This window comes from Bufo gargarizans, chromosome 5 (genome assembly GCF_014858855.1).
Source record: "Bufo gargarizans isolate SCDJY-AF-19 chromosome 5, ASM1485885v1, whole genome shotgun sequence".
Classification (NCBI taxonomy): Eukaryota; Metazoa; Chordata; class Amphibia; order Anura; family Bufonidae; genus Bufo; species Bufo gargarizans.
The window spans coordinates 279,278,988-279,292,433 of NC_058084.1; the positions used below are offsets into that span (position 1 = coordinate 279,278,988).

The window sequence follows — 13,446 nt, forward strand, 5'->3', positions numbered from 1 at the left end:
AGTAACCCCAATAATGCTGCAAGGTGTAATAGAATAGTCCATATGACCCAGGCTTTACACTCTCCTATTGGTCCCTGATCTCTCCCTACAGTGTGGATAAGGCCTCCCTTTATTTTCCCTACACTATAATAATCTTTCCCTGAACAGCTCAATAGTTTTTCTTTAATGAATAAAGTAATTCCTAAACACTGACCGTAGTGCCTGTCACGTCTCTCCCTGCACTAAGTTCACTGTAAAATGGCGGAGACCGAGAAGGCTGAGACTTTTTATAGAGCTGTGACATCACATCACAGGGGCTGGCTAGCTGCTGATTGGCTGGCTGGCTGCATGTGTGACATTGTGGGTGATCCTTCGTTCCCGGGCTTCTTACTTCCTTGTTCTGACATGTGCAGCCACTTTAGAAAAAATTTGATTCGTTACCATAAAGCGCAAGTAAATTTGACTTCGGGACGAATCAAATTTATCCTGAAATTTGGATTTAATTCCACTTAGTCAACTTCGATTCGCTCATCTCTAATCACTACAGTGAACATATTTTCACTGCTCCATAGACCATTGATGATCATAGGCTTGTGTCAGAGCCTTATGCTTAGTTCTTCTGCTAATGTCACTTCTAGAGGCAGTTTAGAACCACGTAGCAAGTGATGGAACACTCTTCATACTCTCCTTTCCTGGTCTTTTGCAAATGTGTTTGCAACTGATATTTGGGAAATAAAGCATATTAAGTCTGGTGTTTTTTATTCCAAATCCTGCTGGTGTACAATAAACTAGAATTATTGAAGGGGTTTTCCAACATTATTTAACTCATGAGCTATCCTCTGGATGGGTCATCAGTATTTGATCAGTGGTGGTCCAACACCTGGGACCTCCACTGATCTGTTTGAGAAGGCATTGGCGTGCCTGTGAGTGCTGCGGCGTTCTCGCAGCTTATCCTAGGGCTAGTGACGTCATATTCATTGGTCACAAGGCTTAGGCGCATCTCAGTCCAATTCAAGGGAATCAGGCTGAGCTGCAAAACCAAGCACAACCGCTATACAATGTCTGGTGCTGTGCTTGGGGCTGTTAGAAGGCTGCAATGCTCACAGGAGCGCTGGTGCCTTCTTAAACCGTTGATCGGGGGAAAGGTGTTCCCAGGTGTCAGAAATAGTTGGAAAAAGAAATCTGTTCCAGCAAGGGAATAGGTGTAGATTTTTGGTGTAATGTGTCCATGTCCTGACCACTTTTTGGGGCTGTCTTTCTTCATAACAGTAGTGGAGATGGAGGAAACATTTTTTGGTGTATAATATTGATACCGTTCCCCAGAAAGTACCCCAAAATTGTACATAAACTACTTACTTCATGCCTTGAATCAATTTCTTTATTTAATAATGTATGTACCTCTCATTTCCAGCATCGCATGAGGCCAGAAATTGCTCAGCTGCTAACACCCCACATTTATGACAAGCTGGAGAATGATGCTTCAGTGCTAAAGTATGAAAACATTAAGGTAAATATTGTAATAGAAGTGGTACTAAATTAGATAAATAGAAACCTTAACTTTCTGGAGAGGTTTTCTGGAAGTTCAGTATTGATTGCCTATCCTCAGGATAAGTTATCTGATCAGTGGGGTGTTCACCTCTTATTTGAAGCTCAGTCCCATTCAAGTAAATGGGCCTGGATTGCAGTACCAAGTACAGCCACTATACAATGTAAGGCACTGTGCGTAGTATGCTGTGAGGATGCCACCTTGGGCTTTTCAAACAGCTGCTCATCTGGGATTCTGGGAGTTAGACCCCCACCGATCATATAATGATGACCTATTTTGAGGATAGGCCATCAATATTAAACTCCAGGAAAACCCCTTTATTATTTTACTGATCTCGTAAGCTGGCTGTAAAAAGTCGTTAACCCATGAATTAAAAAACAACAACTTTGACATAGAGATGAGAGAATCAATTCTAAACAAATGGAATTCATCACAACTTTCCCAAAAATTCTACTTCCAAACAAAGCCAAAGTTTTGTTGATTTTAATCCAGGTGAATCATGCAACATGGCACCCATAATTTTACATATTAAATTAAGTACAGTAAAGAGTATGGATGAGCGAATTGACTTCGGATGAAACATCCGAAGTCGATTCTCATAAAACTTCGGTCCAATACTGTACGGAGCGAGCAGTACAGTATTAGAATGTATTGGCTCAGAGGAGCCGAAGTTATTACTTCGCGAAGTCTCACGTGACTTCGTGTAATAACTTCATAGATTAAATTTTACTGTAAAAAAATAATTTCCCGAACTCGGGTTCGATTCCAAGTGGATCGAAGTTTTATGCGAATCAACTTCGGATATTTTATCCGAAGTCGATTCACTCATTCCTATTAGCGAGGGTAAAAGGTCAGGGAAAATGAAGAGGATGGATCACCCTGGGTGGGGACCTGGCATGCAAGCTTTCCCATAATGTCTTGCACTTAGCCTTACAACCTATCAGGGGAAAAATATTGACTTGTCTATTAGGCACTATGGAAGGTCCAAAGCAGAGACACCATTTTCAGCTCAGCCACTGATATGACAGGACATGTCTGTAACAGGCACAGCAATTAGACCTACAAATCAGCGAGCATAGGGTCTTACAGGAACAGTGATAGGGATTGGAAAGATATATTTAGTTAGGTATATTTTGGACACAGAGATTTTCCAATTGCGCCTTTTTTCCGAAAACCTGTTGCAAAGTTTCTATTCAATTAATAAGTGTACAATAAGTATTTCCAGCAACATCATCAGTGTAAATCAGTTCCATACTGCTATATGTGGGTGCTTTCACCCATAGTTTTTTTTTGTTGTTGCATTTTTCTGTATTTCTGTGCATTGTTTTGCACCACTGTTTTTTACAGCATTTCTGTTGCTGTATAAATACTATGCTCCAGATGTTAGCTACAGAGTGCTTCCGTGGGTTCCGTTCCGTGCCTCCGCACCGCAAAAAGATAGAACTTGCTCTATCTTTTTGAGGAATAGACGGATTGTGGACCCCATTCAAGTAAATGGAGTTGCGATCTGCATGCGGCAGCCCCATGGCTGGTGCCCGTGCATTGACCATGGAGGGGGCAACGGTCGTGTGAACAAGCGTTTAAAGGAGTTGTGCAAAATATTTTTTCTGCATGGACAGTATTAAAATTTAAAAGAAATTATACTTATTGTCCCCAATCCCCTCGGTTGTTTTGCGTAAACTGCCTCAGCGGTATGCGGCATGGGAAGACAGAGTGGTGGCACTGGAATGGAGGGGTTCAGAAATGTAATATTTTTTTTTTTATAACTTTTATCTAATCTTACTTTGATCTAATGTGTTTGCCACCTATTAGGTTGTTGGCAATATGACTTTTTAACTGTCTTGTATGTACGCATATATTTACCCAATACTTCCTTGAGAAAAAATTAATCCATTGTTTAGATATTATTTGTGCTAATAGTTTTTTTCTGATACTCTGATAATGATTCTTTATTCCAAATTATAGGAATGTACAATACGGGCCTGCTTGTTTTTCCTCCAATGGCAGTGTCGCTATCTTTTGCTAGAATTCAGAGGTGTTAATGTTACATATATGTTATTATAATCTACTCTGTTTTCATTTACTAGGGTGTTTGTCACAATCTTTTCTTCGTGGACCACAACCATCTTGAGGAACATATTAAAGAAGGCAAGAGTCATCAAAATGCCCATGAAGCTGCATTTGTGAAGTCACTTTGCCTCTACTTCATACATCAAGGCTACTCCCCTTCACAGATAACAATACTTACCACTTATTCTGGGCAGCTGCACTGTTTAAAGAAAATTATGCCCAAAGCTCAATTTGACGGAGTCAGGGTATGTGTGGTTGACAAATATCAAGGAGAGGAAAATGAAATTATCATCCTCTCGCTAGTAAGGAGTAACCTAGAAGGCAATGTTGGTTTTCTTAAAATACCAAACCGAGTATGTGTTGCCTTATCCAGAGCCAAAAAAGGATTGTTTTGTATAGGGAACATGCAGATGCTTTCAAAAGTTTTCCTTTGGAGCAAAATTTATGAAATATTACAAAAATATGGACTTATTGGCAAAGAATTAAAGCTCCAATGTGTCAACCATCCTGACACTTCAAATTATGTATCTACATCTTCAGATTTTGATAATGTTCCTGAAGGTGGATGCAAGATTCCTTGTGAATACCGACTAAAGTGTGGCCATGTTTGTCCTCTGTTTTGTCACCCCTGTGACCAAGAGCATGAAAAAGTTGTATGCAGAAAACCTTGTCCTAAAACTACCTGTGAAAATGGACATAAGTGCAGAAACTTGTGCTCTGACCCCTGTGGTAAATGTGAAGAGCTTGTGCCAAAGGTGATTCCTGTATGTGGACATATTCAGGATGTTCCATGTTCAGTGCATCCAGAAAAATTTGGTTGCAAATTGCCATGCAGTAAGATTCTAGAGTGTGGCCACAAATGTGTCCGATTATGTAGTCAAGTCTGCACCATAAATTGTCCTGAAAAGGTAACTGTCAAATTGACATGTGGTCATACTGTTAAAACATTGTGTCACATGAAGTCAGAGGTAGAGTTGCTTGACACCAAGTTAAAATGTCATGTGAAATGTGAAGAAAAATTGGATTGTGGACACAACTGCCCCGGAAGCTGCAGCAGCTGTGGAGAAAGGGGCTTTCACTTGCCGTGTTCAAAACCTTGTGGCATTTGGCTTTTCTGTTCTCATAACTGTGAAGAAAAGTGTGACGCTAGTTGCTTTTGTATTCGGTCTTGTGAAAAGTCATGTTTTCATGGAATATGTTCTATGAAATGCAGTGAACCCTGTACTCCTTGCACACAACCTTGTGGGTGGGGATGTGTACATACAAAGTGCAAAAAACTTTGTTGGGAACCTTGTGACAGAGAGGCATGTAATGTACCTTGCAGGAAAAAACTTACATGTGGTCACCCATGCATTGGCTTTTGTGGAGAGCCATGCCCCAAGAAATGCAGAATTTGTAATGCTGAAGAAGTAAAAGAATTAGTCTTTGGAAATGAAGCAAATCCAGATGCCCGCTTTGTTCAACTTCTTGACTGTCCTCATTTTTTTGAGGTGACAAAATTCTCAGAATGGATGAATAACAAAGAGGAAGGCCAAGTTATCAAACTCAAATCTTGCCCCAAATGTTCAAAACCCATCAGAAAAAGTTTAAGATATGGCAATTTGATCAAGCAAACACTTTCTGATTTGGAGAAAATTAAAGAAAGAATAAGTTACAAATGGATGAATGATTTGGAAATGTTTCTAAGTGAAAATGACACAGAATTAGATAACTTTCCACAGGTATATAAAACAGTCCAACAGTTGCAAGATGGCAACCTAACTCTCCGTCTGTTAATGTTAGTAGGTGAGAAAATAAGATTCTGGCAAAAACTCGGAGCAATCAATAATAAGGTAAAAAAGAGCCCTCAAGTTCTGATCAGAATACTTTATGATATTCCTATTGTTTCTGATGCCATTGATAATGCTACAAGCAAATATGACATTTTACAGAAGTACTATGAATTATTCCGACTGGCTGTTCAAGTGGAGGCTACATTTCTTGAGCCGCACATGCCACACGAGTCTATTGAAAAACTAAAATCGCTGATCAAAGAAATGAACTCACCACGCACCATGCATATGGATGAAATGCATGCTCACCTGAACATGCTTCCAACATCCATGGAGCTTATCAATATAGTCAAGAAAAAGACAGGCATATTTGACACTGGACTGCTAAGGCAAGAGTCATGGCACAAGTGTGAAGCAGGGCATATCTATACTAGCAATGTAAATGGAAACAAGAGCCATTGCTGCCCACAGTGTAGTTTCAGTGATGATGATGAAGATTAGTTGTTCTTTCAAGTGATAAAAATGATTAAAATGCATACATCCATAAGGTTTTTTCCTACCATATCCAAAGGAAAAAATCTAAGAGTAAAATAAATGTGTAAACAAATGCTTAGTTTGCAGAGAATGAATAACATTATATTGTATAATGTATCCTCTATCTAGCCTAATATTGTTAGCATTGTATAAACCGAGAGATTAGATTTATACTTAATAATTGTTCATTAGAAAATTTCAGCATGTCAGCATCTTAAAGCATTGCATCGCTTATAATGAAGCATCTGCATTTCTTTCAACTCATAGTACTTTCTACAGTTTTTTTCTTATTTGACCTTAGTAGGTTAATTGATCATTTACAGATCTGAAGTCAGAATATAAATAACAAATATTGTGTTCATGATTATAGCAATGTATGCGCTGTATTATCAAATATCTTAAATAAAAATTTTGCACATAACATTTTTCGTGTATGAGAATACTTAATCAAAATAACCATAGTCAATTATTCAGTTACTTTAGGCAAAAGCTAAACTTCACAAGAGATGAGAGAATTTCCGCTTATGAAATTCGTTCACACTTCGTTTCTTGGTAAAAGGTGAATTGTGTTATGGATTCCATTGCCACGGACCATAACACAATTCTATCACGGAATGCCTTTAGAGGCGTTCCGTTATTCATTCATAATAGAAGTCTATGGGCTGCAAAACGTGTCTGTCCCGAGTCCTCCCCTGCATAACGGAAACGAGACGGAAACGTTTTGCAGCCCATAGACTTCTATTATGATGGAATTAACCACCCCAGGACCACCTAACGCACGGATGCGTCCTGGAGGCGGTCGATTCATTCCTCCTGGACGCATCCGTGCGTCATCTCGCGAGACGCGAGATTTCGGTCTGAGCCGGCCCACGCATGCGCATTGCGGGCCGGCAAAAGTTGAAGAACAATTTCGTCACCAGCCTGCCAGCCAATGATTGTTGCTGGCAGGCTGGCGATTTTCAAAATCTCAAATCAGAAGCCATCTAACACCTTATATTTATAAATATAAGGTGTTAAATGGCTTCCCTGCTCCTCTGCTGGTCCTTTTGGTCGGTTGGTCTCAGCAGAGGAGCACGCATCACAGTGAGTAGCACCAAACACTACACCTTAGCCCCAGATCACCCCCCAGCACCCCAATTAACCCCTTGATCACCCCTTCTTGCCCCTGTCAATCACCTAGTGAAAGGGAAAAAGTGATCAGTGTAAACTCTCTTTTTTTTTTTCACTGGTATTGACTGAAAAGTTTTAGGATAGGTTAGGCCCCTTGGTTAGGTAGTTAGCGTCGGTTAGCGCCCAGCCCACCGCACTGCAATCACGTATCGCTAATCAGCTTTTGTACTTTTATAGTATCTGTAAGTGATCAAAACTGATCAAAGTCAGATCTATAATAGTTAGTTAGTGTCACCTTAGTTCGCCCTCCACCCAAAACGCTGTGTTTGCCCGATCAGGTCTGATCGGTCACCCACACGTGCGTTCACCCACGCCCGCCCTGCCGCAGTGACAAAAAAATTTTTTTTTTGATCACTGCACAATCACTTTACAAGCGCTGCGGCGATAAAAAAATCAGTTTTGATATTTTGTTACTTCGCTAGCTTCCCATTTGTAAGACAGGCTTGCTTTTTTTCTTGGGTGGTCTCAGGGAATACCCCAAAATTTAGTAGTCCAAAAGTCAAACAGGGGGTATTCTTCTGAAGAGCTTCTGATCCAGTCGGATGAGGAATGGGAACCCTCATCTGATGAATCTAGCGGGTCAGAATATGAACCTGTAGAAAGTAGTGGCAGTCTGACCCAAAGTTCGAACGAGGAGGTTGAGTTCCCTGATAGCACCAGGCGTACCCGGCCCCGTGTCGCTAGACCACAGGTTGCGCAGGATCCGCTTCAAGGGCAGCAGAGTGGGGCTGGCGCTGTCGGATTACGTCGTGAGGCATACACCAGCAGCGCAGCCCATCCTGGACCTAGTACCAGCACTGCCGTACAACATGGTGAAGTGGCGAGCACCAGAAGGGCAGTTGAAGCTGGTACGGTGGCACGTGCAATAGTTACCCTGTCGCCACCACACAGACAGGCCCGTAGAGCCCCTAGAGTCCCTGAGGTGCTGGCAAACCCTGATTGGCAGTCCCCAACTTCAGCCGCACCATTAGTTCCCCCTTTCACCGCCCAGTCCGGAGTTCGGGTTGAGACAGCTCAGATCGGTTCAGCACTGGGATTTTTTGAGCTGTTCTTGACTGCGGAGCTCTTGGACATAGTCGTGGCAGAAACAAATCGGTATGCCACTCAATTTATATCCTCCAACCCGGGGAGCTTTTATGCCCAGCCTTTCCGGTGGAAACCAGTCCAAGTTTCCGAAATTAAAATTTTTATGGCCCTTCTCCTCAACATGGGTCTAACCAAAAAGCATGAATTGCGGTCATATTGGTCCACAAACCCAATTCATCACATGCCCATGTTCTCTGCCGCTATGTCGAGGACACGATTTGAGACCATCCTGCGTTTCCTGCGCTTTAGCAACAACACCACCTCCCGTCCCAGAGGCCATCCAACTTTTGACCGGCTCCACAATATTCGGCCCCTCATAGACCACTTCAACCAGAAATTTGCGTAGACGAGTCCCTTATACATTTTACCGGGCGCCTTGGCTTCAAACAATACATCCCAAGCAAGCGCGCCCGGTATGGGGTCAAATTGTATAAGCTCTGTGAAAAGGGCCACAGGCTATACCCACAAATTTCGGATCTATGAGGGTAAAGATCAGACCCTGGAGCCGGTTGGTTGCCCTGACTACCTGGGAGCAGTGGGAAGACAGTCTGGGACCCTCTTCAGGCATTTGTTCCTAGAACAGATTGGCTGCTGTGGCACCGCGCAAACTAGTCGCGCGGGCTTCCCCAACAGCTCGTTACCACCCGTCTTGCAAGGGGGGGAGAGGGCTGCATTGTTTAATGAAGACCTGCTCGCGGTGAAATGGAGAGACAAGCGTGACGTTTACATGCTCTCCTCCATTCACGCAGACACGACAATACAAATAGAAAGGGCAACCAGTGTCATTGAAAAGCCCCTCTCAGTCAACGACTATAACCTTTACATGGGAGGGGTGGACTTCAATGACCAGATGTTGGCTCCGTATTTAGTTTCCCGACGCACCAGACGCTGGTATAAGAAGGTGTCTGTATATTTGATTCAATTGGCTGCATATAATAGTTTTGTTCTCTACAGTAAGGCTGGGAGAACTGGATCCTTCCTCAAATTTCAGGAAGAGATCATCGAGAACCTCCTGTACCCAGGAGGTTCCGTGGCCCCATCCACCAGTGTAGTTAGCCGTCTACACGAGCGACATTTCCCCAATGTCGTTGCTGGTACCTCAACCCAACCGTCACCCCGAAAAAGATGTTGTGTCTGTAGCAGGAGTGGAATAAGGCGTGACACACGCTATTTCTGTCCTGACTGCCCTGACCACCCTGCCCTATGCTTTGGAGAGTGTTTCCGGAAGTACCACACACAGGTACACTTAGCATAGGGATCACATCTCACAGGACAGGTACACAGGGCTATTAGGGCCCATTCACACACAGCTGCTGCAAACCTCTCCTTTCACCTGGGACAAAGTGCATAATGTACTTCGCCACATCTTTGGGCGATTTGCGCTTTGCACATTGTCCCATGGGGAAGGAGAGGTTTGTCCTATAAAGGTAAAGAAAAAAAAATCACCAGTAAGCAAAAAAGTTAACGTTCAGTTCAAAAAGTTAAATAAAGTTTATATGTTCTGTTCAAATGTTATTATAAAGTTAATAAAATTTATTGCATTGCGGCCTGTTTTTTTGTTTTTTTGTTTTTTTTTACCTTCCAGGTGGACCAACCGATCGACTAGCTGCAGCACTGATGTGCATTCTGACAGAAGCATTGCGCTGCTGTCAGATTACACAAAAGTCGGTGTATGCGACGCTGCAAGAGAGATTTCTCCTCTGCAGTAAAAGATACGTTTGCCGAGGCATATGATCTGAGGAGGCGGCGGTGTTCATATGCTTTGGCATATCTCACCCAGCATGGGTATATGTAAAAAGACACCCCAAAACACATTGCCCTATTTCTTCTGAGTACGGTGATACCAGATGTGTGACACTTTTTTGCAGCCTAGGTGTAATGACCGGCGTCACACACAGGGAGGAAAACAGGGAAAGCCCTGCCCAAGGGAGAGGGAAAGGTGGTGACCCCTAACTCACCTTGCGGCTGGCACCTGACTGCCCTGACGTCCCTAGACGGGTTCCTCACCCGTGCGGCGATCACGTGCCTAAACCCTGGCTTTCCCTGAAATGAGCCCTAGATAGTGAACGGGCCGGTGGGATCGCTAGTCCGCACCACTGCACTAAGAGGGAAACACCAGGGAGAGGACAGACAAATACAAACAAACACAAACACCCAGGTGGGCGACCACAGCAGTCCACAAAGGTCCAACAGGGATCCGGAGGGTAGCGTTCTAAAGCAACAATCAGAGAACGCAGCAACACAGCTCCAGTGGGTCAGAATAGATGTCCAGGCAGGAAGCTCTATCTCTGGCAACCAGAGAAGTGTGAGAGAGGAATATAAGGAGGTTTAGGAGTGCTGGACAAGGAACAGCTGAGGAGAAGGAGCTACGGATCCCTGAGTGAGCCAAAAGGGTTTGCAAAGCAAACCCAGAAAGCTACCATAAGGAAAACAGCCCTATCTTAAATAGAGCGTGCAGCCAACCGCTGCGACTTCCTGACCCCGGGTATAACGGAGTCAGGCGTGGTTCTCGATACCCTCGTGACACTAGGTGGGCAAAGGGGCACACATTCCAAAGAGCACCTTTTGGATTTCACAGGCCATTTTTTACACATTTTGATTTCGAACTACTTTGCACGCATTTGGGCCCTTAAAATGCCAGGGCAGTATAACTACCCCACAAGTGACCCCATTTTGGAAAGAAGACACCACAAGGTATTTCATTATGGGCATAGTGAGTTCATGGAAGTTTTTATTTTTTTGTCACAAGTTAGTGGAATATGAGACTTTGTAAGGAAAAAAAAATCATCATTTTCCGCTAACTTGTGACAAAAAATAAAAAGTTCTATGAACTCACTATGCCCATCAGCTAATATCTTGGGGTGTCTACTTTCCGAAATGGGGTCATTTGTGGGGTTTTTCTACTGTCTGGGCATTGTAGAACCTCAGGAAACATGACAGGTGCTCAGAAAATCAGAGCTGCTTCAAAAAGCGAAAATTCACATTTTTGTACCATAGTTTGTAAATGCTATAACTTTTACCCAAACCATTTTATTTTACCCAAACATTTTTTTTATCAAAGACATGTAGAACAATAAATTTAGCGAAAAATTTATATATTGATGTCGTTTTTTTGGAACAATTTTACAACTGAAAGTGAAAAATGTAATTTTTTTGCAAAAATGTAGTTAAATTTCAATTAATAACAAAAAAGGAAAAATGTCAGCAGCAATTAAATACCACCAAATGAAAGCTCTATTAGTGAGAAGAAAAAAAGGTAAAATTCACTTGGGTGGTAAGTTGCATGACCGAGCAATAAACGGTGAAAGTAGTGTAGTTAATAACAGAATAGAATTGCGTTATGGTCCGCGGTAACGGAATCCATAACACAATTCACCTTTTACCAACAAATGAAGTGTGAACGAATTTCAGAATATGAAATTCACTTATCTCTATTCACAACCATTAAAATTGTTACCACAATTGAAAAAATATGTATTTTTCTGAATTCGAAAACCCCATCTTCAGGATATTATGTTTTATAATTATAATCCATTGCATTATATATAGAGATGAGTGAATCGAATGGAATACGATCTGTTCTTCAGGAAAAATTTGATTCGCACTGAAGCCGAATTTCCTCGCGATTCATGGTAACGAATCAAATGTTTTCCTAAAATGGCTGCTGAACGTGTGAGGGCATGGAGAAAGGAACTCTGGGAAGATGGGATCACCCATAATACCATGCATGCAGCCGATCAGCAGTGAGCCAGCCCTGTGATGTCACAGCCCTATAAATAGCGTCAGCCATCTTACATTTTGCCATTTACCAGTGTACTTAATGTAGGGAGAGACATCAGCAGGCACTAGGGACAGAATTAGAAAAAACTTCTTTGTGCTAAAAAAATTATTTACAAGTGTAGGTAAAGATTATTCAAGGTGTAGGGAAAGGATAGGGAGCATTCATTCCGCAACATTTATGTAGAACAGGGTTCAGTAGGGGAGTTTACAGCCTGGGTAATAGGAACAATCCTATTACACCTTGCTGCACTGACTGCGGATCCAAATTGCCATTATACAGCTCTGTGAGTTCAGCAAACCGTTCTTATTAGGGTGCAAGTGCTGTTTGATACAGGCATTAATAGGGTTTATTACAAGGAAATATTTATACGACTCATATGCCCTTGTGCGGTGCAGTTATATGTTCTAAAGCATTTTTTTACTTGTATTAGTGGGGAGGGGAACGCTTATTAGCCGTTGTGTGGTGAAGTGCGAAAATTACAGCCCTTTTTGTCATGTATTATTGGCAAAAGAAAAAATATATTTGTCGCTCAGCGGGGCAGTTATCTGTTGTAAAGCCTTTTGTGGCATGTATTAGTGGAAAAAGAAAAAATACATTTGCCAGTCAGCAGTGCAGTTATATGTTCTAAAGCCTTTTGTGTCTTATAGAAGTGGAAAAAAATAAGGGCCTATTTGCCGCTCAGCGGTGCAGTTATATGTTCCAAAGCCCTTCTTGGCATGTATTACTGGCAAAAAAAAGTATTAGCCGTTGTGTGGTGAAGTGAGAAATTTACAGCCCTTTTTTGCGTGTATTAGTGGTAAAAAAAAGGGGTTTATTAGCCGTTGTGTGAAGTGAGAAAATTACAGAGTTTTATGGGGTGTTTTAATTTCCTATTTATTTATTGGATCTAACAGTATGTCAGACAGAAGTGCCAAACCCTGCACAAGGGAGTGGCAGAGGTCTAAATATTTCTGGCGCAGGCAGAGGTTGCAGCAGAGTAAGGGGCCGTGGCAGTAGGGGTTGCAGTGAGAGGCCTGAGGTCCCGGTGTCATCTAGCGGTGGTGTCTTGACCAGCAACCCAGCGGTTCTTGAATGGTCGACTCGGTCATCTCTGTTTTGGATCCACTCCAGTTTTTGGGGGTCATTAGCAATACTGATGGATTACTGACCAAATGCTGACCGAGTGAAGGCGGAGGCTCCACAGACAGGATATGTTTTTTGGGGGTTATCGTTCTGATGACGTCAACACAAACTTACTGCTGACACCCTCTCCACTCTGTTGGGGGGCTCTGCTTGTATGCGCATTTAATAGAACAGGTTCTGTAGACATCTATGTGGAATCAGCTGCCGACTGTGTAAAAGGAGTGCGCTTCTTCTTTGTGCTAACATTGACCTGTAAGGCTGAGTTCATACTTGAGTTGTTTGGTCAGTTTTGGCCCCGTAACTGCCCTAATAAGTGAAGTGTGCCATCATTCTAAGAGTGACGCCTGTCATCTGCATGTCATACGGACTCACAGTATTATTTCACT

At 42.4% G+C, this 13,446-nt stretch overlaps 1 protein-coding gene across 2 annotated transcripts in view; it reads left to right on the forward strand.

Annotated features, from left to right (window-relative positions):
* The window catches only part of LOC122937792 (NFX1-type zinc finger-containing protein 1-like), a 226,278-nt gene extending 219,956 nt beyond the window's left edge, over positions 1-6,322 (forward strand). For both annotated transcript variants that reach the window (XM_044292832.1, XM_044292833.1), the window contains 2 exons: positions 1,391-1,486; positions 3,613-6,322. In XM_044292832.1, the coding sequence (XP_044148767.1) occupies positions 1,391-1,486; positions 3,613-5,868 (2,352 nt within the window). In that variant the 3' untranslated portion in view covers positions 5,869-6,322. The remainder of the gene's footprint in view (positions 1-1,390; positions 1,487-3,612) is intronic.
* The last annotated feature ends 7,124 nt before the right edge of the window (positions 6,323-13,446 follow it).